This window comes from Trachemys scripta, chromosome 8 (genome assembly GCF_013100865.1).
Source record: "Trachemys scripta elegans isolate TJP31775 chromosome 8, CAS_Tse_1.0, whole genome shotgun sequence".
Lineage (NCBI taxonomy): Eukaryota > Metazoa > Chordata > Testudines > Emydidae > Trachemys > Trachemys scripta.
Window position 1 is genome coordinate 96037726 of NC_048305.1, and position 24177 is coordinate 96061902.

General features: G+C 39.4%; 1 protein-coding gene across 2 annotated transcripts in view; it reads left to right on the forward strand.

Moving 5' to 3' along the window:
• The window catches only part of USP24 (ubiquitin specific peptidase 24), a 119951-nt gene that overhangs the window by 21533 nt on the left and 74241 nt on the right, over positions 1-24177 (forward strand). For both annotated transcript variants that reach the window (XR_004646883.1, XM_034779687.1), the window contains exons 2-18: positions 572-737; positions 1772-1839; positions 3759-3902; positions 4776-4898; positions 6714-6749; positions 7433-7498; positions 10171-10236; positions 12349-12423; positions 13774-13932; positions 15029-15143; positions 15718-15821; positions 19967-20074; positions 20559-20654; positions 20752-20913; positions 21994-22101; positions 22790-22939; positions 23594-23725. Coding sequence is in view for 1 of the 2 variants with exons in the window: in XM_034779687.1 (XP_034635578.1) it covers positions 572-737; positions 1772-1839; positions 3759-3902; positions 4776-4898; positions 6714-6749; positions 7433-7498; positions 10171-10236; positions 12349-12423; positions 13774-13932; positions 15029-15143; positions 15718-15821; positions 19967-20074; positions 20559-20654; positions 20752-20913; positions 21994-22101; positions 22790-22939; positions 23594-23725 (1878 nt within the window). In the remaining variant the exon portion in view is untranslated. The remainder of the gene's footprint in view (positions 1-571; positions 738-1771; positions 1840-3758; positions 3903-4775; positions 4899-6713; positions 6750-7432; positions 7499-10170; positions 10237-12348; positions 12424-13773; positions 13933-15028; positions 15144-15717; positions 15822-19966; positions 20075-20558; positions 20655-20751; positions 20914-21993; positions 22102-22789; positions 22940-23593; positions 23726-24177) is intronic.

A 24177-nucleotide genomic window follows, 5' to 3' on the forward strand; every position in this document is an offset into this window, starting at 1 on the left:
AATGTTTGGTATTTAATTATTAGATATCAAATTATAAAAATACCAAAGGTGTTTGTTAGATATTATTTAAATACAGTATTGCTAACACCAGGTGCTCAAGAATCATGAGGCAGGACCCCCAAAATTGAGATTGGCTTAAAAGCTTGAGACTTAAAAAGAAACCAGGCTTATTTTTAATTTGCCTTCTGGTTTTTGAACCTCTAGGGTTCATGTTTTCCATCTTTCCTTCACAACCAGGGCAGGTCTTTTTCAGCTAAGATTCTCCTGTCGCATGACTCCAGGAAAGTTAATATCACAAGACTTAAGTTTAAATCATGAGTTGGCAAGCCTGGAAATAAGACATGTAAACACACAAATGTATAGCAGAAAGTACAATCCCTGTATCAATGGGTATTCAATTGAAACTTCATATTCTACCCTCAAACATACTTGCAACTCCATTTGAAATCAGTGGGAGTTGTACATGCTAATGATAGGGCAGGATTTTGTCTTAAAGGAGTTGATGAGCTAAGTAATCACTAGGAACAGCTAAAAAAAATGCCTTCTTCATTTGCCCCCTTCTCATTCACAGAAAAACGATGAAAATGGGAACTGCTCTGGAGAAGGTATTGAGTTTCCTACAACCAATTTGTACGAACTGGAGAGCAGAGTCTTAACAGATCACTGGTCCATACCATATAAGCGAGAAGAGTCCCTGGGCAAGTGCCTAATTGCATCTACCTACCTAGCAAGACTTGGTAAGTTCTGTTTTTGACTTTTTTTTTTTTTTAATGGGTTCAGTGTGTATTTAGGAAGAGTACTTACAAATTCCGTGTAAAGGTGTATAGAGAGGATACACTCTAGAAAACTGCACTCCTTCTAGAACAGTTAACAATCTGCTGTTGTGAGCTCATACTGGTTCTGCAAAGAGGGTTTGAATTTTGTCTTCAGGTGTGCTTGATTGTAGAATAGACTAGGCATGCAGTTCTTTCGATGTTTTAAAGATTGTAAATAGTTTTGTATGTAAAATGGTTTCATTTTTAAAATTACTGTTAAAGAGCTGTATTAATTTACTTGGGCATTTATAATTATTTATTAATGATGTTTGTGTCCAAGCTCACTCCATATTGAGCTGTAGAGTAGGTTATTTGGCCAGGCTGTCCCAGTGGAAATACTCTGCCGCCATATCATAGACTTGGGTTGATTCCTTTCTGGTCAACAAGTTGTCAGGGTCTGAGGATGCTGTGGCAGCAACATGCTCAACTCCTGAGGTTGAAGGTATACGTGAACTTGCTTTTCAGTATGCCCTCTGGCGAGCTAAAAGGAGGTTATGCTATGTTGTTGTGTTGGTGGAAGACATTACAGGGTGTAAAAAAATTAGCTGAGTACTCTAGGTTGTATGTGAGTTTGTTATGGTGGATGAGCAGCAGAAGAATGATTTGTGCAAGTATCAAAACATAAACTGTGTTGTTGAAAGGAAAAACACCTATAGAGGTGAAGTTCTGTTAATGCCACGTAGTTGTACCCGATGCAATGTTTGGAAATTAAACTGCTCCTAATTTCTAAAAAGGCTGGAGATCTAGTTTCTTTGACCTCCAGTCCCTTTTGGTGGAAGACATATAGCATGATTAATGTCATCCCAGTAGGATGCTTATTGCTTTGCTCACACCTTATTTGTGAGCTCATCTTCTGTGACCTCAGTAGCAAGGCTTTGAGATCTAGAGCTCATGAGGCTGTAAGAAATCAGCCAGAGGTAATCATAAATTATATACCCTCTATCCTTTTTGAAAAGGTCTTTCTGATTCTGATGAGAATTGCAAAAGATTCATGGACAGATGTATGCCTGAAGCATTTAAAAAGGTAAGGGGGAGGAAAGTGCACAAATCCAACTTTTGTGTTTGGGAGTCCATTTCATGAAATGTTTGTTCTGGTCCATTCTGATGTGTGCCTCAGATATTATGGTGACTGGGGTCATATACATTTTTCAGTAGAATTGAACGCTTATGCCCCAATCCTGCATCTGTGCTGAGCTCCATTGAAATCAATGGGGTCCTTCTTATGGATGGATCCCTCCATCCGGAGTCCGTTGCAGGATCATGGCCTTAACTGGTGTATGTTGATACAGTGTTTTGAAGGTCTAAAGATCCATAAATATTAGGATGTATTATTTTTTAGTACTAATGACCAGTCTTCCCCTCTCATTCTTCCATTGTAATCGTTCTATCCCCCAGATCTGAAAAGTCGGAGTCATCCGTGACTCCTTTTCTCTCTCCATTATCCTACACAGTTAGACCCCTAACTCCTGCCACTTCTGCCTTTTACAGCGTAGCCAAAATTTGTCCCTTCCTTTCTGTGCTTTACTGCCAAAACTTTCTTCCATGCTTTGATTTCCTGCCTGTCCTACTGTGAACTCCTACGCTTTGGAGTTCTCAATATCCGTCTTGCTTTCCTCCATCCTGTTCCATAATCTGTGGCCTAACTTTGTTCCTTGCCCATCACTCTGACTGTCATGCTGTCCCACTTAAAATTATCTTTGCTGGCTTTATGTCCCCTTCCACATCAGTCTCAAACTTTTGTCCTTCCTTTCAAAGCTATGAACAAATTCTGTCCTGCTTCTGTCTCAGCACTGGTTGATGGTGCACAGACTGCCTTACCCTGCTACCTAAAGTGCCATGCGCATCGATAGTCCCATATTCCAATGGTAAACAAGGGATAGACCTTTGAAACTAACTGGTATTTTAGGAGTTAAGAATAATTCTTATATATAATTTTCTAAATGTACGTCAGTTATTAAGCCCTACAATTTCCAAGAAAAAATATATTTCAGGTAGAAGGATTTTAAGAAAATAAATTCATGTTCCAATTGGCTTGGGATTAATGTCTGTGCTTTTTAACCACTGGGTGATTTCTACCCACTTGGTTTTCATCCTGGATAGCTGGGGTGTATGTCAGGTGGAGGAGAGATGAAAGAGGGTAGCTGAAAGATTCTGTTTGCGGAGGTTAAAGTTTAAAGTCTGCTGCTGGGTTACATTTACTCTAAAATACCATAAGTCACTTATGAAGCTTAATGCACTGTAGTTTCTGAAAATCTTAAAAAATAAATTAAATAGTCTTTGGGTTCTTTGAGGTTATAAAGCTTAGTAATTTGAATGCAAGCACTTCAAACACAGCTGGTAATGTTTACTTAATTGCTGTTTCTACCTTTTAAAAACCTAGTGTAGTTTTCTTATCAGTTTGGCCTAACATGTTGGTTTAATGCTGCCTCCCAATCCATTAAAAATGTTCTTTAAACATCCACCTCTTCAGTAGTGCACATTTTCCTTGGTTTCTAAGGAAAATTATATTCAAGTGATATAGTAAACCATGACTTCAAGCAAAGTAATGTGGCTGTGTGACAAGCTTATTGCAAGAATTAAAAATGGATTATCTAACATCCTGCAAACATGTTAAGAGTTACTCAAGCACTTAGAAATGAAGACAGTAAAGTGAATGGCCCTCCTCCATACAAAACTTTTCTGAGTTAATAGTGATTTCCAAGGGAAACAGTCAGTGTATTTTGATAATTACCTCTTAGTCTCTGCTATACCCTGTTTCTAATTAGTAAGTTTTAAAATGGTGAAATTATAAATATCACTGTTATTTTTCCTACCTTCCTGCTGTATAAAGATATCATAAATCATATTTCTATTAGAGGAGTACTACCAAGTACTGTGAGGGGAAAAGTGTTACTCTGAAAATAATCAGTGCCAGAGATTGATGCATCATTCTCATTTTGGTAGCTGCTGACATCGAGTGCTGTTCATAAATGGGGTACTGAAATCCATGAGGGAATCTACAACATGTTGATGCTGCTAGTAGATCTGGTCGCAGAGAGAGTGAAACAAGACCCAATTCCTGTTGCCCTTCTGGGTGTGCTTACAATGGTACTGTATTTCTATCTGTATGCAATCTCTTGTAATGGTAATATTTTACATCCATGGAGATATTTGATTCACTTTGAAGGAGAATAGAAGTTCTAGAAGGAATTAATATTCATTAGTTTTATTAATGTCCTTAAAATATGAAAGTCTCTAGAAATCTGTTCTTAAACATCATGGATGGTTTGTTTACAATCTTCAGGAGAGCCCTTGTGACTTCTAATATTTCTGTTGTTACTGTTTACCATTTAAAGCATGAATTCAAACTGTGGCCAAAATATTAAAAAGTGAGTAATGATTTTTTGCATGTCTGTTTTTGCGTGTTGAACTTGAGAGACCCGAAAGGGGCCTGACTTTTCAGATTGAGTGCTCAATGCTTTCTGAAAATCAGCCATCTTTAAGGTATTTCAGGTTTTTAGCATTCAAATCATTCGTCACTTTCTAAAATCTTCACTTGTATTCCTGTTCTAAAGAGGCTATCATTGCCAAAAGAATGACCATAGGTCTGGGAGGCAGGAACTCCTGTCTTCTAATCCCTCCTCTGACACTACTGTGGCCATGTGCAGATCACTTTAACCCCCTTTCAGTCTGTCCTCTTTTTCTGTAGAAGCAAATCAATAAGAGGATATCTACCTGCCTCAAGTTGGAGGATTGTTGGAGATTGTTTGTACGGTGTTCTGAAGTTTTAATACTGTATATGTTAAGTATTAAGTATCGTTAACATGAATTATCCATCCTGAACTGTTAATTTCTCTTTCACTTGGAAAAATTAGCCATGCTCAAGAACTGTGTTCAACTACTGAAGTCAAATATTAACAACATCTGTCTTTGAGACTCACAAATAAGCCACGGTGTGATTTGTTTTTTGTTTGTTTCAAGGCCTTTAACCCTGACAACGAATACCATTTCAAGAATCGAATGAAGGTATGCCAGAGAAACTGGGCAGAAGTCTTTGGAGAAGGAAATCTGTATGCTGTCTCGCCCATATCTACTTTCCAGAAGGTGATCATACATATTTTTGTCTGTTTTATAGAATAGAAATGCTTTATAACCCTAGAGTATAAAAGGCTTATCCAATATATGTAAATGCTTATCCAAAATAAGCTGAAGTAAATCTTTAAAAAATATTGAGTGGCTTTTGAATACCAAATTTGGTTGCTGTTTAGAAGAGCATTCCCTTTTCATGATTGTAAGAATGTTCTACCATTGGGACTGGATCTGGGGATTGGTGCCCATTCCGATCTAAATCTGCCATTATTACTACTAGTTCAGTAATAAACAAAACACCATCTAACACAGTGGTCACCAACTGGTAGATCACGATTGACTGGTCAATCCTGGAGCCTCTGACAGTCGGTCGCAATCTCCGGCGCTAAAAATCCAGTGGCGCAGCAGGGCTAAGGTAGGCTCCCTGCCTGCCCTGGCCCGCGCCGCTCCCGGAAGCAGTCAGCATGCTCCTGTGGTCCGGGGAGGGGCAGGGGTCTCTGTGTGCTGTTCTTGCCTGCAAGCACCGCCCCTACAGCTCTGATTGGCTGAGAACGGGAAACTGCAGGCAAGGGGAGTTGCGGGGGCGGTGCCTTCAGGGAGGGGCAGTATGCAGAGCTACGTCCGCCCCACCCCCGATGGGTTGGGGGAGTGCGGTGCAGGGGCATGCTGGCCGCTTCCAGGAGCGGCGTGGGCTGAGGCAGGTAGGGAGCCTTCCTTAGCCCCACAGTGCCGCCACCTGGGAGCTGCCCAAGGTAAGTGCTGTCTGGTGGGAGCCCACACCTCAGCCCTGAGCCCCCTCCTGGAGCCAGCACCCCGTACCCCCTCCTGCACTCCAACACTGCCCCAGCCTGTAGTCCACTCCTGCACCCAAACTCTCTCCCAGAGCTTGCACCCTTCACCCCCTCCTGCACCCAAACCCCCTGCCCCAGGCTCAGCCCGGAGCCCCTCCTACACTCAGAATCCCTTGGCCCCAGCCCAGACCCTGCACCCCCTGCCCCTGTCCAGTGAAAGTGAGTGAGGGTGTGGGAGAGTGAGTGATGGAGGGAGGGGAGATGGAGTGGGCAGCGTGGAAGGGGTGGGGTAGATCCAGGGTTGCACTTAAATTCAAAAAGTGATCTTGTGCGAATAAAGGTTGGAGACCACTGATCTAACATCTCTAGCTTTTGCTATATAAAATGACCTAGTTGCTCTAGTCCAGATCCTGATATACCAGTGTTCACATCACAAAACCACTGTCTTAATTAACCCTCTTGTTAGCAGTCTCAGCAGACAGTTCAAAACTGATCAAGTCTACATGCTCATTCAGTCTCACACATGTGAAGGTGCTCCCTTCAGGTCAGGTGGTGGCACTCTGGTAGAGATGCAATTTGAGGCTTGCAGTGCCATTGTAGGTGTTGTACCTGTTGTGTGGATAAATAAGGTTTCAGTCTCTGGTTATCACTGTGTTGCTAAAAAGAAAGCTCGTGGCTTGTGAAAACGAAAAGCAACGTTGCCAAAATTCAGGGAAAGTTCTTCCGTAATATTCCACACTACTGATACGTTATAATTATGGCTGTGTCAGTCAGCAGTCTCATAGCTTAATGTTGCCACAACCCATGGTCAGTGATGACAGGGATTGTCCAAAAAAGGATGATGATAATAAGAACAACCCAAAGCTCCAGCTACTCAGTAAAGAAGGTAGCATAAACACATTAATATATTCTTTGAAGTAGTAGCACATACTTAAAGCTAATAACCCAAAATGCTAAATGCAGCACACAATAAAAAAAAATCTGCCTTTCACATATTGTTTTAAAATATGTTGCCAATTAACTTTTTTTAATTGTCTAGGAACCTCATGGGTGGCTGCTGGATCTGGTAAACAGGGTAGGTAAAGCTAAACTGAAAAGAACTGTTGATAGTGTATGGTGTCTGTCACTTTAATTCATTGCTCTCAAAAGTGATTCTTCATATTTGTTCCCATAGAGGATGACAACCATGTAGAGCAATGAGTTTTATGCTTTTAACCCTGCCCAACATAGATGGTAAGGTCCTTGCCAAGGCAATCATGCTGGGTTGCCTCCCTCTTCCTTGCCCACCTTTGCACTACTGATTTGTACTCTTCAGCTGAGGAAGGCCAGGGGTCACCTCTGAGGCTGCAGTGCCATTCCACAAACTAGGGAATGCTAGAGAGATGCATCCTGCCTGTTGTCCCTCAGTTTGTTGTCCTATGTGGATCTTCTAGCCTTCTTCCACTTGCCTACCTTTGCTTAAGGAGGGAGAATCTCAAGCTTGCTTTTGAACCCAGGACTCCACCCTAATAGTATGTTGTGTTCTCCAGTGAGCCATCAAATAGACATGAAAGCACAAGTCTTATGTTAAACTTAAAATCCCACTGTGAAAGATCCTTGTTGAGAGCTCGAGCATCTTGTCTTGAATTCTTATTTCAGAGATGATCATTGGAGAATAAAGCTTTATACACTCCAAGTTAAAGCCTGGAATATTTGCTTTAATCACACATTTAAAAGGCAGACTGTTGTAATTCATTGACTTGCTATTGCTTTTTGCAGTTTGCAGAGTTGGGTGGATTTTCAGCAATTCAGTCTAAACTCCATTCAGAAGATATTGAACTTGGGGTAAGTTAATCTTCTGTTGATGTCTTTTTTTTTATATGTTAATGTTCTATAGCAAGGTATACTGGTAATTTGATACATCGAATGCTTTCCTCAGTACAGAAGAAGTACTCCAAAAAGAATGCTGTGAGAATTCTTTGGTATGGGATGGTTGGAGGTCAGGGAACTGTATTTGAGATGAGACTTAAAGTTGGTCTCTACGGAGAGTTGACACCTGGCAAACTGGGGTCTAAATCTCCACATTGCAGCTGCATCCTAACTAGCCACGTGTACTCTCTTACCATGCTCTAAAAGTTCTGTAATGCATTATGGTTCTACTGCTGCTTGAAAGAAAAACAAAGTCTTGACCACTTGTTACTAAAGATCCCATGAATCTACCCAGAAGAGAGCAGTTATTAGCATTGGTGTCCTGAATTCATTTCAATTTGGGTAATTATGTTCAGCATCCCAGTTTTAAGTGGGTGTAAACTGTTACATAGTTTTAGCATTTATCACTGAAGTAGCTGCATTTCAGTTGCAGGGAAGGCGAGTCCCATGTGTAAATTATTTTAAAAAAATCTTTGGTTCATATATTTCGTCCATCTTTTTTATCAATGGAAGAAAGCATAAAATTGTCACTTGTGAAGTTTGCAGATGACCCAAACATTGGGAGAATGGTAAATAATGAAGAGGGCAAGTCACTAAAACAGAGCAATCTGGATCGCTTGGTAAACTGGATGCAAGCAAATAATATCATTTTAATATGGCTAAATGTAGGCCAAAGAATGTAGACCAGACTTACACAATGGGGGACGATATCCTGGGAAGAAGTGCCTCTGAAAAGGACTTGGGAGTCATGGTGGATGATCAGCTGAACATGAGCCCCCAGTGCCATGCTGTGGCCAAAAGAGCTAATAGTGATCCTTGAATGTGTAAACAGGGGAATCTCAAGCTGGAGTAGAGAGGTTATTTGGCACTGGTGCAAGCGCTGCTGGAATTCTGTGTCCAGTTTTGATGTCCACAATTCAAGAAGGTTGTTAAAAAATTGGAGAGGGTTGAGAGAAGAGCCATGAGAATGGTTAAGGATTAGGAAATGTGCCTTATAACGATAAAATCAAGATGATGAATCTAGTTAGCTTAACAAAAAGAAAGTTAGGGATTGACTTGATTTCAGTCTATAAGTACTTACATGAGGAACAAATATTTAATAATTGTCTCTCCAGTCTAGCAGACAAAAGTATAACGTGATCCCTTCGCTGGAAGTTGAAGCTAGACAAATTCAGGCTGGAAATAAGGTGTACATTGTCAACAGTGAGATTAATCATTGGAACAATTTACCAAGGGTTATGGAAGATTCTCCATCACTGGCAATTTTTAAATCAAAATTGGATCTTTTTCTAAGAGAGATTCTCTAGGAATTACTTTGGGAAAGGTCTATGACCTGTGTTTCAGAGGAGGTCAGACTAGATGATCACGATGGGACTTTCTGGCCTTGGAATCTATACACTAAATAACTCTAAGTATGTTAACTACTGCATCAAAATTTGACATATTTAATTACTACATAAACTATACGGGGTCTTAGGTTCATAAAGCCTAACAGGGTTTGGTGTTGAATATAATTTAGAAGACTCAGATATAACAGATTTCAAATCTAAATAACCATGTCTAAGAACCAGAATACCCGGAGGAAGCACATTATTTCAAATTTTAATTGTCTGTAAAGTAATAACTTGTTCATCACCTGCAGTTGAACTACAAATTTGGAAAATGCTATTTCCTTTTAGTGGGTTGATTACTTCTTCCTCCCTCTTTCTCTTCCCCCCCCCCCCCCCACATTTATTAAGGAGAGGCAAGTAGTTTATATGCAAATATGACAGAAGGGGAGTTTATCTCGTTAAACTTAGACATTGCTATAGATTCTCTCCTCTTAACTTACTAGTAACTCCTTTCTTAAAGTGATTTTTGACTAAGTTCACTTAACTTACAGGCTGTTGGTTGTAGTGAGACACTCACTATTATGTAAGTCATTGCCTCTTCTCAGGAGGAAATTGGTCTTGGTATGTCATAATGGCAAGTGAATTTCCTTCACTCTGCTTGAAAATTGATAAAATTTGGAAACCTTGGGTCTCAAGATTTTTTTCATTCCATATGTGAAGGAAAATCCTTGTGTGACTGATCTGCATGAGGAACATTCTTCCGCATTGGATCCTACACAGAAATCTTTCTGTTGAAGCCATCTGGCAGATAGTGATAAGATTCATGAAGAAGGTGAATGTTGGATTTGGGGAAAGAAATTCTCTTTTGTGGCTTTCCACCAGAGAATGTGCATTTGTACTCTACAGTGCTGCAGAGTGAACCGTCAAAGCATTTATTGGCTCTTGCAACAAACCATGAACAGACTCTAATAACAGAACCATAAAATGACCAAAACCACTGAAAGTTGAGAAGGTCCTTTGCGTTGGCAAGCAAGAGAAACAATACTTAATGCATACCATTATTTTAAATCTGTTTCTTGGACTGCGTGTTGTCCATCATAACAAGAAGTCCCTTCAATGCTGAAGCAAAATTGTAAGCAACGGGAGGATAATTGGGATGCTGCTTGTAAACCTTCACCTATGTTTTAAAGAATTTAATCATCAGTCTTAAAAGGGATTACTGTGTCTGCGCCTAAATATCTACTATCTTTCTTCCAGGCAGTCTCTGCATTAGTTCAGCCATTGGGGGTGTGTGCAGAGTATCTCAACTCTTCTGTAGTGCAGGTAAAACACCAATTTTATGAGTTAATTTCAGAAAGTAGAAAAATGAACTTTGAAACAGAAACTATATTGCTCCCTTGAGTTTTGTATTATTTTTTCTGTGTTAAAATGGATCTCTTAAAAAATGGCATCCAGAAGGCAACACTACTGGTACTTAAGTTTGGCATGAGAATTGGAAACTTAACATGGAAAACTGAATTAGTTTATCACTGACTTAGTTAATTTTGAAACACTCTTAAACATGTCTGGTTTAGGGTGCAGGGTAGTTGTTTTGCATAGGCTAGTATTGGTTGAGTGACACTTCTTTTTCTGTAAAATGTGCAAATACCAATTTTTAGATGCATTCACAAGTGAAGGTGGGTTGGGGAAATAAGTTGCCTTTCACAACACGTGAAGGAATGTTGCATGCATTAGAGAAATTTCTGCATATTACAGTGGTGGGGAGCTACCCAGAACAAGGAGACCATATGTGCCATTTGTTACCCAAGAGAGTAGAAATGCCATTTTTAATTACAACTATGTAGTCTAGGGATGAGATTTTCAAAGTCAGTTGAAAATCTCAACCTAACTTCTTGGTTTATATGAGTAGAAAGGTTTCTCACTATGTGAACATCCATATTCATTTGCTGAGGACAGTAGTCCTGAATCTTCTGATCTTCATCAGTGTAAATCAGAAGCAACTCCTTTGCAGTCAGTTGAACTATCCCAGTGTAAAACAGGTGTGACAAGAATCTGCCCCAATGAGTACCGCTTGCTTTGGACTCCTAGCTTTGTGACTGAGATCTAGGGTGTATATGTGAGCATGAGTTGGAAAATACATTGCTAGAGACAGGGACGGCTCTATGTTTTTTGCCGCCCCAAGCAAGGCAGTCAGGCGGCCTTCAGTGGCATGACTGCGGGCAGTCCGCTGGTCCTGCAGGTTCGGCGTACCTGCCGCCGAATTGCCGCCAAAACTGCAGGACTGGCGGACCTCCTGCAGGCAGGCTGCCGAAGGCTGCCTGACTGCTGCCCTCATGGTGACCAGCCCGCGCCCCCCACGGCTTGCCGCCCCAGGGTCGCGCTTGCTGCACTGGTTCCTGGAGCCGCCCCGCCCCGGCCAGAGAGAAACATCTGTGATCCACATACCTTTGCTAAAATTATGGCAGATATTGCAACCCCGTGCAGTATCTTTAGGGGCCATTGTATTAAATTTATGAATGGCTTATGTATGATTGTGTTCTTCTCAATGGGGGAGGGCTACCAGAGCTCCTCTAAGACCTAAAAACAGTGTGGGCGATTAAAGTGAGTCACTGAGACTGAACAATCAAGAAAAATACCACACCCTGGAGTGGCTGGCATATGTACTAGTTCAAACTGGGTTTTCCAGAGACAGCCAGCCAAAGAAAGGGCTTTTGGGGATAAAAAGGCTGGATTTAAACTGACTCAGGACCTTCTTTCTGATCCAAGAAACGTGAGGCCCCAGCTCTTGCAAAAGAGTTGGAAAGACTTTGGCCTACTAGGGTCCTGTAAGACTTGTGGGTGACTCCTAATATGTTGTTTAAATCTATTGATTGTTTTTGTTTTTTTTCTGTAATACTTTTACCTTAAGAATAAATGTACTTGCATAGAAAGAGTTGTGTGGTAATTTCTAGCCGCTGGCAATACACTATTCATAGCCTTCAGAGAGAAAGCAACACATGAGTTCTGGCTGTTAGGCAAACTGGCTTGCTGGGAATATTGCAGCTGGTTTGGGGTTTTTTTGGTCACTCTATTCAGAAGAGAGGCTGATAAGACACTAGGTGTCAAGTTGACTTCATTGTATGTATAGCAAGTGTTGTGTGTTGAAAAGATTAGGTCTCTTTACTAGATACTTTTATGGTACAAGCCGCTGTTAGTTTATCTGGGAAATTTTGGCTTCTTCCTTTACATTACTTCATTCTCTGTTCATACCAGCACGATGGTATATGTATGCCATATTTGTGTTAGCTTATGTGTTCAAAGTAAATGGGATCTTAAGTTGTTTTGGCCTTTTTAGAGAGAGAAGCTATTGTTTCATTTTACTGCAACCAGATCTTCCAGTAACTTAACTCTGGAAAATAAAAAATAATTGTCCTTGTATTTTCTCAAATTCCTTAGCCCATGCTGGATCCAGTCATTCATAAAATGATTAAATATGTACAAAATGTGGAAGAGAAGGACCTAAAAGATAAGGTAACGTTCTGATTTTATCAAATATACACGTAGAAACTACTGTAAATGTCAAAAGTGCCTACCTATCATAACTTGAGAACAAATTATACTAGTTTCTGTTTGGAAAGTATCACTTGAGCTAAATTTAGACTGAGAATGATTGTAATAGGAAACTGTGCTAGTGGGTTGGCTGTACTTACCAGGACCCACTTTAAAATCTTATTCAGTGTTAGACCTTCCTGTCTAAAAAGACTTTCCCCTCATAGTTATCCAACAAGTTTCCCTGGGTCCAGTCATGCAAGGTGCTGAACACCCTGTATTCTGGTTGACTTTAAGGCGCCTAGTACCTTGCAGCATTAGTCCCTATAGCCTAGATTTTTAAAGGTACATAAGCATTGCTCGGCTGAGTGTTGCAATGCCTAACTGACTTAGGAGCTCTAGCTCTCCTTTTCAAAAGTGACTTGGGCTCCTAAGTCAGTTAGGTGGAGCAGAGACTAGATATCTTTAAAAATCCAAGGCGTTGGCTGTAGCAAGTATAAAATTGCATTTCTGTTTACAGGTACAAATATTGTATTGTTTCCGAAAGAGTTTGCTGATCTTTATCAGAGGAGATCATTAGATGTCAACATCTTCTGACATTTTTTTGTTCTACATTGTTTTGAATTTGTCCTCTATTTCTAATGAGTCTTTATAGTGTCTTTTTCGTTAAGATCATTTTAGATTATGTCTACACTGAAATTTTGTGAGTAAAACTTTTGTCGGTCGGGGCGTGAGAAAAACACTCCCCTGACCGACTAAAGATTTACTGAAGAAAAGCGATGCTGTGGACAGCGCTTTGTTGGCGGGAGACGCTCTCCCACCAACAAAACTACTGCACTTCGTTGGAGGTGGTTTTATTTTGTCGGTAGGAGAGCTCTCTCCTGCTGACAAAGAGTGGCTACACTGCGTACATTACAGCAGCATGGCTGTAGCGGCACAGCAGTGCCACTGTAAGGTGCACAGTGTAGACATAGTCATCGTGATGTGTTGGAAATGTTATTGTTTATCACTATTCTTTAAGTGCACAGACGTGAAATATGTATCTTACAAATTAGAACAGTTTAGCACGTTTAACTTTCAACAGAAGTTTCTTCCTTACCCCTAAACTTTGTCTGCATAGTGATTCTTTCTAGTAGTGTGAGTAATACTTCTACAGATGTTCACCAGAAAGACAAAGTATTGTGGATTATAGATCAAGCAGCCTTCACCAGGTCACTGTTGTTACCCTTTGTGTCTATTATCCAAGTCTAAAACATGACAGAACTTATGCTTAAAATAAAATGTCTAAAAATCTGTACAGCCATTACTAAAAAAAAAAAAATTTTTTAACAGAGGCTAGTTAGTATCCCTGAACTCCTGTCTGCTATAAAGCTACTGTGTATGCGCTTCCAACCTGACCTTGTAACTGTGGTGGATGATCTACGATTGGACATTCTGTTGCGCATGTTAAAATCTCCCCACTTCAGTGCAAAAATGAATTCCCTCAAAGAAGTAAGTTTGAATTTTTGCTTGAGTATGACAGGCTATTCTGGCTATACCAAAAGTAGTGTCTGAAAGGGAAAGGGGCGGGGTGGTTTTATGCAAATCATGTGGCCTTAGGGAAGTCTTAATTCCAAGTAAAGAACAAAGGAAGTCAGTTTAACAAGCATTATTTTTGCAAGTTAGCAGTGGATACGAGGGTTGTGGTTTCCTTGGGAAGAGTCCAAGTCATATCAGCCTTCTCCAGGACTATTGTTTCAGCTGTATTTGTGAGCAGTAGGATCTGCCATGCCTGGGCCATTCATGGGTATTCCATAGTAAGATAAATCTTAAGTGTATCCCAAAGGCTGTGCTGAGCTAGCAAACATTTTATTCCTCATGTGGAACTGCATAAAAAAGCAAAACTCTAAATTCAGCCTCTCCAGATGTCACTTACAGTATTCAGATGAAGTCATTCAGTTCTGACTTCCAAAGCTGGTATATCTTAGTACTCCAAGAAATTGCTTTTTTAAAAGCCCACCAAATTATATGTATTTGAAGGCCTTCTTGGTTCAGTTCTTGTTTCTGGGATATATTAAACCTTTCTTAATTGTCATTTGAAATCAGTAACTCCAATGTGTTTATCATTAATCTTGGGCCCTTGGATATAAGTGTATCACATTCCTTGTGAAATTACATAAATGCAGCATTTTGGGCTTCGTCCGGAACTTGTACTTTGGTCACCTTTATCACTAGACTGAGCTGAAGTGTAATGGTTTACTACCATGGAGATAGGGAACTAATTTGAGAGCCACAAAAAGAAACCTGTTCTGCAATAACAAAATTTTAGTAAATCTAAAGAAGTTTGCAGTACAGGAGGGCCCTCCTGTCTGTGACAGAATGGGATTAGGAAATTGGTGTAATAATGGCACCCAGCAGGCTTTTCTCTTTTTAATAACTGGCCTTTGGCAGTGCATTGTTATAGTCTCATGGTGCTTGTACTACTTTGGGCTTTGCAGGAGAGTGCACCTTTCAAATGGGTGTGTGTGTGTGTGTGTGTGTGTGTGTGAGAGAGAGAGAGATGGGCATATAGAGTACAGTAACAGTTTTAACATTCTGTGATTTATAGGTAACCAAACTAATAGAAGACAGCACTGTATCCAAATCTGTAAAGAATGCAATAGATACAGACCGATTATTAAACTGGCTAGTAGAAAACTCTGTTCTATCAATTGCACTAGAAGGTAAGCTTTTTTACCAATTGTTTTACACTATGAATTTTGAATGAATGTCAGTCTTCAAGGAACTGTCAACTGGACTTTTTAAAACTGTTTTCTGATAGTGCCCTTTGTAGAAAAACCCAAGCACTTCTTTATAGTGTTTTGATTATTTAGAAGGGTTCTGAGAATACCAGCACCAAGCATACTGAATCACACTTGTTTCCTTTTTGTCTGCTGATGCCTCTTCAGTTGCACTTTCAGCTTTGCTGGTATTTTAGATTACTACTTGCTGAGTCTAGGGGTGGGTGTGAGGTTTTTCAAAGCACTGAAATTGACTAGATGCGATATGCTATCAATTACACAAAGAAAACAAGCTGAAAAAATAGAGAAATGATGGGTATTTGATTTTTCTCTTTTAGTAATCTTAAGAATTGCCTGTAATAGCAGGCACAGAATTTTCAGATGGAAATGACTTTTCAAATTGATACTGTTCCTTTGAAATAAAGTACCAAGTTTCTTGCTATGACTTGTATTAAATTATTCATTTTTACAATATTATTCACAATTTCTAATTTAGCTGTCTGTTTTGTTCGATTAGGTAATATAGACCAAGCACAGTACTGTGACCGCATAAAGGGAATTATTGAACTGCTGGGCAGTAAATTGTCTTTGGATGAGCTCACTAAAATTTGGAGAATACAGGTAAGCTTAAGGATTGTTCTATTTTATGTATCATTAAAAAAAACAGGCCAACGTTTTCAAACGCAAGTGGCTAAATTTAGGCACCTAACTTTGAAAATAGTGAAAATCTAGCTGTCCATTTATTTGCTGGATCACATTACTTGGTTCATTCCCTATGGAATCATGATGTACATTATTAATGGACTTAAATATCAGTGTAGACTCCTTACATTCAGTTTTCAGCCATGGTCATTAGCATTTCACTTACCTCATGAGCAGCACGGCTCTGACAGCAAAAATGCTTCTGGGAAAGAACACCTTAACGTACACATTTTCCAATCGTTTATATTGTAACTTCTGCCTTCAGCTAAACAAGTTTAGATTGCTGTTTATTTTGTACCTGTGTTAATCTATATTTCTTAATAAACATCTCTCCCTCCAAGGTTGCACTCCTTGTTCTAGCTCAGTGTTTCTCAACCAGTAGATCTTGACTTTAGGGGGGTGTCGCAAAAGACAGTCGAGGGGATTGTGAGGTACTGAAAATGTTACAATCTAAACCAAATAAAACCTCTCCCCCATTTCCCATGCACCCTTACCACTTAATCAAGTATTCCGTTAACCTCTCAAAACACATTCACATAAATTAAATAGGCTTCTCATTGATACCCTTTTTTATGCTTTTATAGTGAATGTAAGGGGGTTACAAAAAATGTTGATTTTAAAATAAGGGGTGAAACATTATATTAGCCTCTGACCATACTTTAGCATTTTAATTTTCTTGGATGAAGGTATGAATCTGAATCCAATTCTCTATCTGACTTTAAATAGAGGGAGCTCAAATACTATTAATTGCCTCGTAACATTTTCTACTCTTACATATATACTATTGACAACAATCTGTTAGTCTTATTATACACTCACATGAATCAATGTGTAGAAAATGGTTCTCAAATGCTTAATGCAAACTGCTGTTTGAAAGCTCTATCCTCAATCAAAACTGCTTGGTCTAAAATTTAACATGCCAGTGCAAAGTTGTAGTCAACACAGAAACAATTTAGCCTTTATATTTTGTACTAAATAATTAGTTTAAGCTTTTTGGACACCTTGTATAAATCTACACTAGGGTTGGGGATGATAGCAAGTCTCTTTTGCTCAGTGAAGCTGTGACATTGACATGACTCATCTTGCACTTATTCTGAGCTCAGCTGTAATATTTTGTCTTCCTGCTGGCCTGTTTGTGACATGGGTTTTGTATTGAGAGGCTTTGTATCACTTCCTCCTGAAAAGAGTCTAAATATGATGGTGGGGGTATGGGGTGTGTAAATAGAGTGCCTGAGCATAAAACTGTGTAATGTTGACAGAAGACTTAGATTTTAACTAGACTTTGGGTTGGGAACAGGTATATTTAAGGGAGACCCTACTCTCATACCTGAAGACTTCACATCCAATAAATTTTCCTCCCTATGCATCACCCTCATGTATTTCAAAAAGTTCTATTTTGTGTGCCAAGGTCTTTCTAGATAGGCTAGGTATGTCACTTTTTAAAAAATTAATAGTGCATCAAGACCTTCAATCTTAGAATAATTGTTATTCTCTGAATAACAAACAGTATAGTATTCTTAGTAAGAAACAAGACTGATTTATCAAAGCTACGAGAAACAGAAGAATATAAATTTCCTATTTAGCAAACAAGTTCTGTTCAAAATACCCAGTGTGTAATGTAAAGAAGTTGTTGATAGTATGGCTGGTCAATACACTACAATGTGTTCAGATTAGCATTATGTTATTGGCCTGTTTTCACATCCTGTACAGGATGGTATTCATGTGAAGTTTCCTAGGTTTTTTTAATGGTAGCTACTGACACAGCACATCACCTCAGATGTCGACAAGTCAACGCAGCATTTTAAAGATGCTGCACACATGAAGCAGCTGATTTCCCCCGCCCCCCATTCCTTTAAGATTGAGTGTGTCATCTCTGCCTGAAGAGTAACATTTCTGTACACTACTGAACTTGAAGAGTCTTGGAGCTTGCATAGAAGGCACTCAGCTATTTGCATTTTGTTTTTAATAGGAAAATTTCAACGGGGCTTCCCCCACTTCTTGCTTCGGATTGATTAATCTGCTGTGTAGTGGTGCATTCAGTGTTGATGGGGTTTTTTTACTTCGTAAAATCATAATACAAAGATTTTTTTATGATTCAGTATAACTGTTGTTTGGCTGCAGTCAAACACAACACTTCATTTGAATGATTATCATGTCATTGTCCAGATCTTAGGAAGAGCTCTGTGACTCTCAAAAGCTTGTCCCTTCCACCAACAGAAGGTATTACATCACCTGCCTTGTCTCTCTCATTCAACTTGATATTTAATTCCCTCAGATATAAACCCTACCTTCTGAATGCAGGAACTTCCTCATGCTGCCTTCTGGAATGCACCCATATTCTGGCCCAAATCTCCTCTTTCCTATTTTTATTTCTGATTTTACTTTATTTTTAGGGAGCAGCATAGCTTAGTGGTTAGAACGCTACAGACTAGCATGAGTTTTGGTTTCTGTACCTAGCTCTGCTACTAATTTGCTCTGATCTTGGACAAATTGCTCATATCTGTGCTTGTTTCCCAGTGTGCAAAATCTTGCCCTGGGGTGTGTACACTGTAAATGGAGAGTGTGGTATACACCAAGAAGCAAGTATGTGAGTGGTCCAGTTTAGCGATGGGCCTCATTTAGTGTCATGCTTGTGTTTTTTTATTACTTCATGGTCATTTGGGAGGATGACTAGGGGGTATAGGACACCTGGAAGAAGCATGATGTTGAGGAAGGGATGGAAGCATAGTTGTAACGATGCTGGTTCTGGCGGGTCCCAACTGAGAGTGCCAATTCAGGAGAAATTGCTTAAAACGGGGTTAATTACAGCCCAAGGCTGGGTTTTTCCACCTCTAAGGCAAACCAAACCAGCCAGACAAAGAGGACTTTGGTCTCACCCCACTGGCTAACCAAAAGTCACACAAGCAATTCCCTTAGACACTCCAGTTTCCCAGTATCCCCACCAGTGCCACCATTGCAGTCAGTGGAAGTGCTTCAGCTGCAACGCCCCCACTGTAAATGGGACTGAGCAGTTGGCAAGATATTTTCTGAGAGAACCCTTGATTCTGGATTTTACTTCTTCCACTCCTGTATCCCCCAGAGCCTGGATCTGGTAACTTTCTGGTCACTGTGCAAAGCCCACTTCACCTGTCAAGCAGTCACTGGGTTGTATAGATTGATGACTGGGGTGGGAGAAGTGTTTATGGAAAGCTGCTTATTTATATTGCTGGTGAGAGTTTGAAGGCTATGTGAGATTCAAGGATTGTGATAATTTTCCTCATGAGGGAATCTGTGGTTTCAGTGAGGCTTCCTAGAGGTGCAGGAATCGGGGCCTTAATGTTCATAAACAGAAAAAACATTTCTATATATGCACATAACTTCCATGAATAGCTTTGGAAAATGGATGTATGTATGGAGAAGAGAGGAGAGCTCTGTCATTGCTGTGTGCAGTGGTGCCAGACAACTGCAGATAGCATCAATACCTTCCTGTTTAAATGTTAAAGTATTTCCATATGTAATTTTAGACTGAACATCTTGACAAGCAGTAAACTGACAGCTGTACATTCAGCAGATTGATGGATATTGTGGTTCCTCGTTCTACTTCTATGGGTTCCACCATCCTACCTTAATTGACGCAATCAAAAGTCTGTAATGGTGGCCACTAGGATGTGGAAATCCTGCAAACACCTGTGTTGGCACATCTTTTCCTAGTTCTTAAAATGGTTAAACACTGAAATAGAAAATACTTCTGAAAGAGTGAGCAGTTAATTTAAGGTCAGTTACTCCTGCCCTACAGTGTCTGCCCAGAATATTTTCAATTAACATAGCACTTCTCACAAATATAAACTATTTCTTTTTGGACAGTATTTCAACCACCTTTGGGGGTTTGGTAGATTGAGAGTACTATCCTGTCTTGTTCTAGAATGATTCTCTAAATGATTCTCTTTCCATGAGATGTGGCAATACTCATTTATATCCATTGTTGCTCAGACATCTGAAGGTTTTTACACGATGTGTACAGTCTTGTTTTTCTCCTCCTTGCAAAGAACTAGTTGTTGTCTCTCATTTCCTCCCCTCTTATTTAGTCAGGACAATCATCCACTGTGATTGAAAACATACATACTATTATTGCTGCAGCTGCTGTGAAATTCAGCTCCGATCAACTTAATCATCTGTTTGTTCTTATTCAGAAGGTAAATCTTTATCTGAATTTAAATTTCTTACTAAAACAGGGAATGTTGATATGTTTGAGCATCTAGTCTACAAATAACATTTCTAAATACTTTTTTTTGGAAACCTACAATATGACTTTGAGAAGATTAAAATATTTATTTTAAGTAACTCCACTCCCATTGTGCTATCGATTTAATCTTTTAACTCGGGTTTTAACCATGTTATGTGTTCTTACGGCTAAAGTATGTTCAGGAAAAGATTTCATTATTGCCTCTAGCCACTCGTGATAATTTTTTGGCAGTGTTTGGTGAATTAGATCTCCTGTTAACAAAACTGAGTTCACATCTAATCAAGCTGGCAGTGGCACATGTTGAAACTGTGTCCCTTTATTAATTGGTGATCTCACAGTAAAATAGATCATAGATGGAATCAATTAATTTGAAACTTTGCATTTTTATTACATATTTGCCGCTGTAATAGTAATTCTATGTCTTTGTCCTGCAGAGCTGGGAGACTGAGAGTGACAGAGTGCGACAAAAACTATTGAGCCTGATAGGACGCATTGGTCGGGAAGCACGCATTGAGACAACCACCGGAAAGGCATGAGAAATCAAATCCTCCATTGTTAAGATAAAGAATAGAATTGCATCTCTTTTGTAATTACTAGTGTCCCTGACCATTTATGCTGTTCTTGAAGGTCCTAGAGGTGCTTTGGGAACTGGCTCATCTTCCAACGTTGCCCTGTGGTCTAATTCAGCAGGCCTTGGAGGAACATCTGACAATTCTTAGTGATGCTTATGCAGTGAAGGAAGCAATCAAAAGGAGCTACATCATCAAATGCATAGAAGATATTAAGAGGGTTCGTTTCTCTGTAGAATTACATTTTTTCCCCAAAATGGCATATTCTCTAAAGAGTGGCTTGGGCACTATCGACACTTCTTTCAAATGACATGGAATTGGACACTTGTTGCATCTGTAAGCTTGTACCTTGGTAGAGTCTGAGAGGGGGAGATTTTGTGTGAGCCAACTTGTTTACCGTGAGACTCGTAATAAGTCTCTTGCCTTGTTTTAAACAAATTTGCAGCCCCGGGAGTGATTAGTTTGGGGGAAAACTTGAGTGGACTCAGGGTTAGAATTTTCAGGTGGAATTACTATTAAGGCATGTCAGTGTTGAAACTGTGTCCCTTTAATATAAAATATTCTAGATTTTTCTTTGAAAGAGTAAATCTTGTTTTCTGACTTGTCTAACAGACAAATCTCAAAATACAGATTGGTTTTTAAAACCCAGTAATATCCTTTGTTTAAAGAAACAGGCATGAAAAATGTCTTCTGGTATAAAAACCCATTTTGCAGCTGAATTTGCTAAGATGTCTCCGGGGCAGCAGCATGCTGAGGGGAGAAGGCTTTGACCATGTGAAATTCATGGCACATAGCTTAAAGGATTTCCCATTTTATTTACAGATCTGCCCATGTAATAAATGATCTTTCTATAGGCCTGCAAGAATGCACCTGTCCTTATTCCATAGTCCAAAATGTGCCATTATAAAGGAAATGGCTTGTTACTTCGGTTGCCCTCTCCCATGCTAAACTAAACTTAGACTAGCCTTTCAGTTTTTCCAACACCATCCAAGAGTATGGTTGGTGTTGTTTTTTTGTTTGGTTGGTTGGTTTTGGTAGAACAGCTATTCCTTAGGTGCCAAGGTACCTTGCATTCTTGCTTTTTCTCTAAAAATCAGAAATGCAGATCTCAAGCTGTCTGCCCTAGGGGGAATGTTTGTTTGAAATCCAGACTATTCTGTATCTGATGTTCACTTCTCTTTCCTGTTCTTGCTAGAAACTCCTCAAATTTGTTCCAAGGCATCCTTCTGTAACAGTTTTTTTTCTTACTGCTCCCTGTTGCATGTACACATGTAATTATTTTAACTTCTTTTATTACTAGTCATCCCAACATCATAATCCCCAATTTGTTTGGGTGGTACCAGCTTTACGTCAGCTCCATGAAATCACACGTTCGTTTATTAAACAAACGTACCAAAAGCAAGATAAGGTAAGGCACTTGCTAAAATACTTTTGAAAGCAAAGTTACATCCATCAAACTTCAGCTTTTATAACAAAGTTTAGGTTAAAAATATGGTATTAATTTATGGCACTATTTGAATTGAGGAGTTTAATGTAGTGGTAGTATCTTAACTGTATAATTTTACAATGGTAATTCCTTAATACTCTGTGCTGTCCATTATATGCGGATAAGCTTATCTCTTCTGACATGTCTGAATTGGCTCACGTTATATTTGTGCCATTACTAACTATAAGTGAACCTGATTGACAAATTTAAGGGAACAGGTTGTTTTTTATTTACTTTTGACTGAAGTAATAAAATCAATTATGACCTTTCGAAAATAGACATAAATGGCTCCAATCTGCTACCAACTTGTGCTTTGCATTATGCCATTTTGAGTGGAAAAGTTTGGCTTTGCATTTAGTGCTGTGCAGTGCTACATAGTCGGATGCTGAAAGCAGTTGCCATGTAGGTTGGTTTGTAAATGGATGGGGAAGGATGAAGGTGAACCTTCAGGACTCCTTTGTGACAGTTTTGATAGTGCTGAAACCCCTTCCCCCCCCCAGTTTTTTGTTGTTTTTTTTTAAATCTAATTCTCATAAAAATGCAAAACCACTAGGTGTGCCTGTTGAGGTGCTTCATTTCTTACGCTGTCTTTCTCAATGTTTCTGCCAAGAGCATTATTCAAGACTTGAAGAAAAATTTTGAAATTGTGAAACTGGTGACGGGAAGCCTAATAGCATGTCATCGATTGGCTGCATCTGTAGCAGGTCCTGGTGGACTAGTTGGAACAACATTAGTGGATGGCCGATACACTTACCGGGAGGTACTGAACACTGCTTTCTAATGTTAGTTACTAGAAATTGTCAGATGAACAATGTTATAAATCACCCCAAAAAAAGCCATGGTCAGCTGAAACACAGAAGACTAGACAATGTAAAATATTGGACACTTAATGTACACTGTATATATGCTGCATGTCCTCCCTCCAAAATGACTGTTTTCTAATATATTGAGATTTATTACTTATTAAATTAAATGGTGGGGTAGCCTTTCTATATGAAAACCTGTGGCATATTTTAAATGGCTGAATTTGGTGCCAACTACTTAAAACCAAAAGATGTTTTCCTATTACTATATGGATTCAGATATCCACAGAGCACTTGCAGCACAACGTATTGCACCTTAGATCTCCTTTTTATGCCAGACGGTGGCTCAGGCTAGTTACTATTATGGGGCTCGAGAGCAACCTGAGTGTTTTCTGAAAAGATGCCTGAAATGAGGTCTTTTGTTTAAAATAGTGAAAATTAGAAAACATAATTGCAGGCCTTGCTCTGTCCACATGGAGTTCCTTGCAAGATCAGTCAGTTTTTGGTTCTTCACACTTCGCAAAATGTATAAAAAAAATAACAATGTTGTATTTCTAATTTTAAGTTCTCTTTTGGAAAGATAACACTCAGTTTTGTTATTCCCTTTTCAGTACTTAGAGGCGCATTTAAAATTTCTGGCATTTTTTCTGCAAGAAGCCACCCTCTATTTGGGTTGGAATCGTGCCAGGGAAATCTGGGAATGTCTTGTGACGGGTCAAGATGTTTGTGAGTTAGATCGAGAGGTAAGAAGCCCAAGAGATCAACATCTGGAGGTGGAAAAGGAATTTAATAGCTCATGACTGGAATGCATGTATAGAAAATAAATTGTTTATAATGTTTCTCGCATTCAGTGTCTTCAAATGCCTTACAAAGCACTAATGCATTACTTCCTGTTAGTGGAAGGACAGTGTAGGCAAATGGAGCAGCTGTTATGTGTTTAACTATAAATGGCATACTGTCTTGAACATTAAGACTTGTTTAGTTGAAAGGGAATGTTGATCAGGAGACTAGATGAGGGTTATCTGCTCTTTGAGCTGTAACTTCCATCTGAACAACCAGGGATGTCATAAATGAGGAAAGCAACAGAGAGTCCTGTGGCACCTTTAAGACTAACAGATGTATTGGAGCATAAGCTTTCGTGGGTGAATGCCCCCTGTTATGCATCTGACGAAGTGGGCATTCACCCACGAAAGCT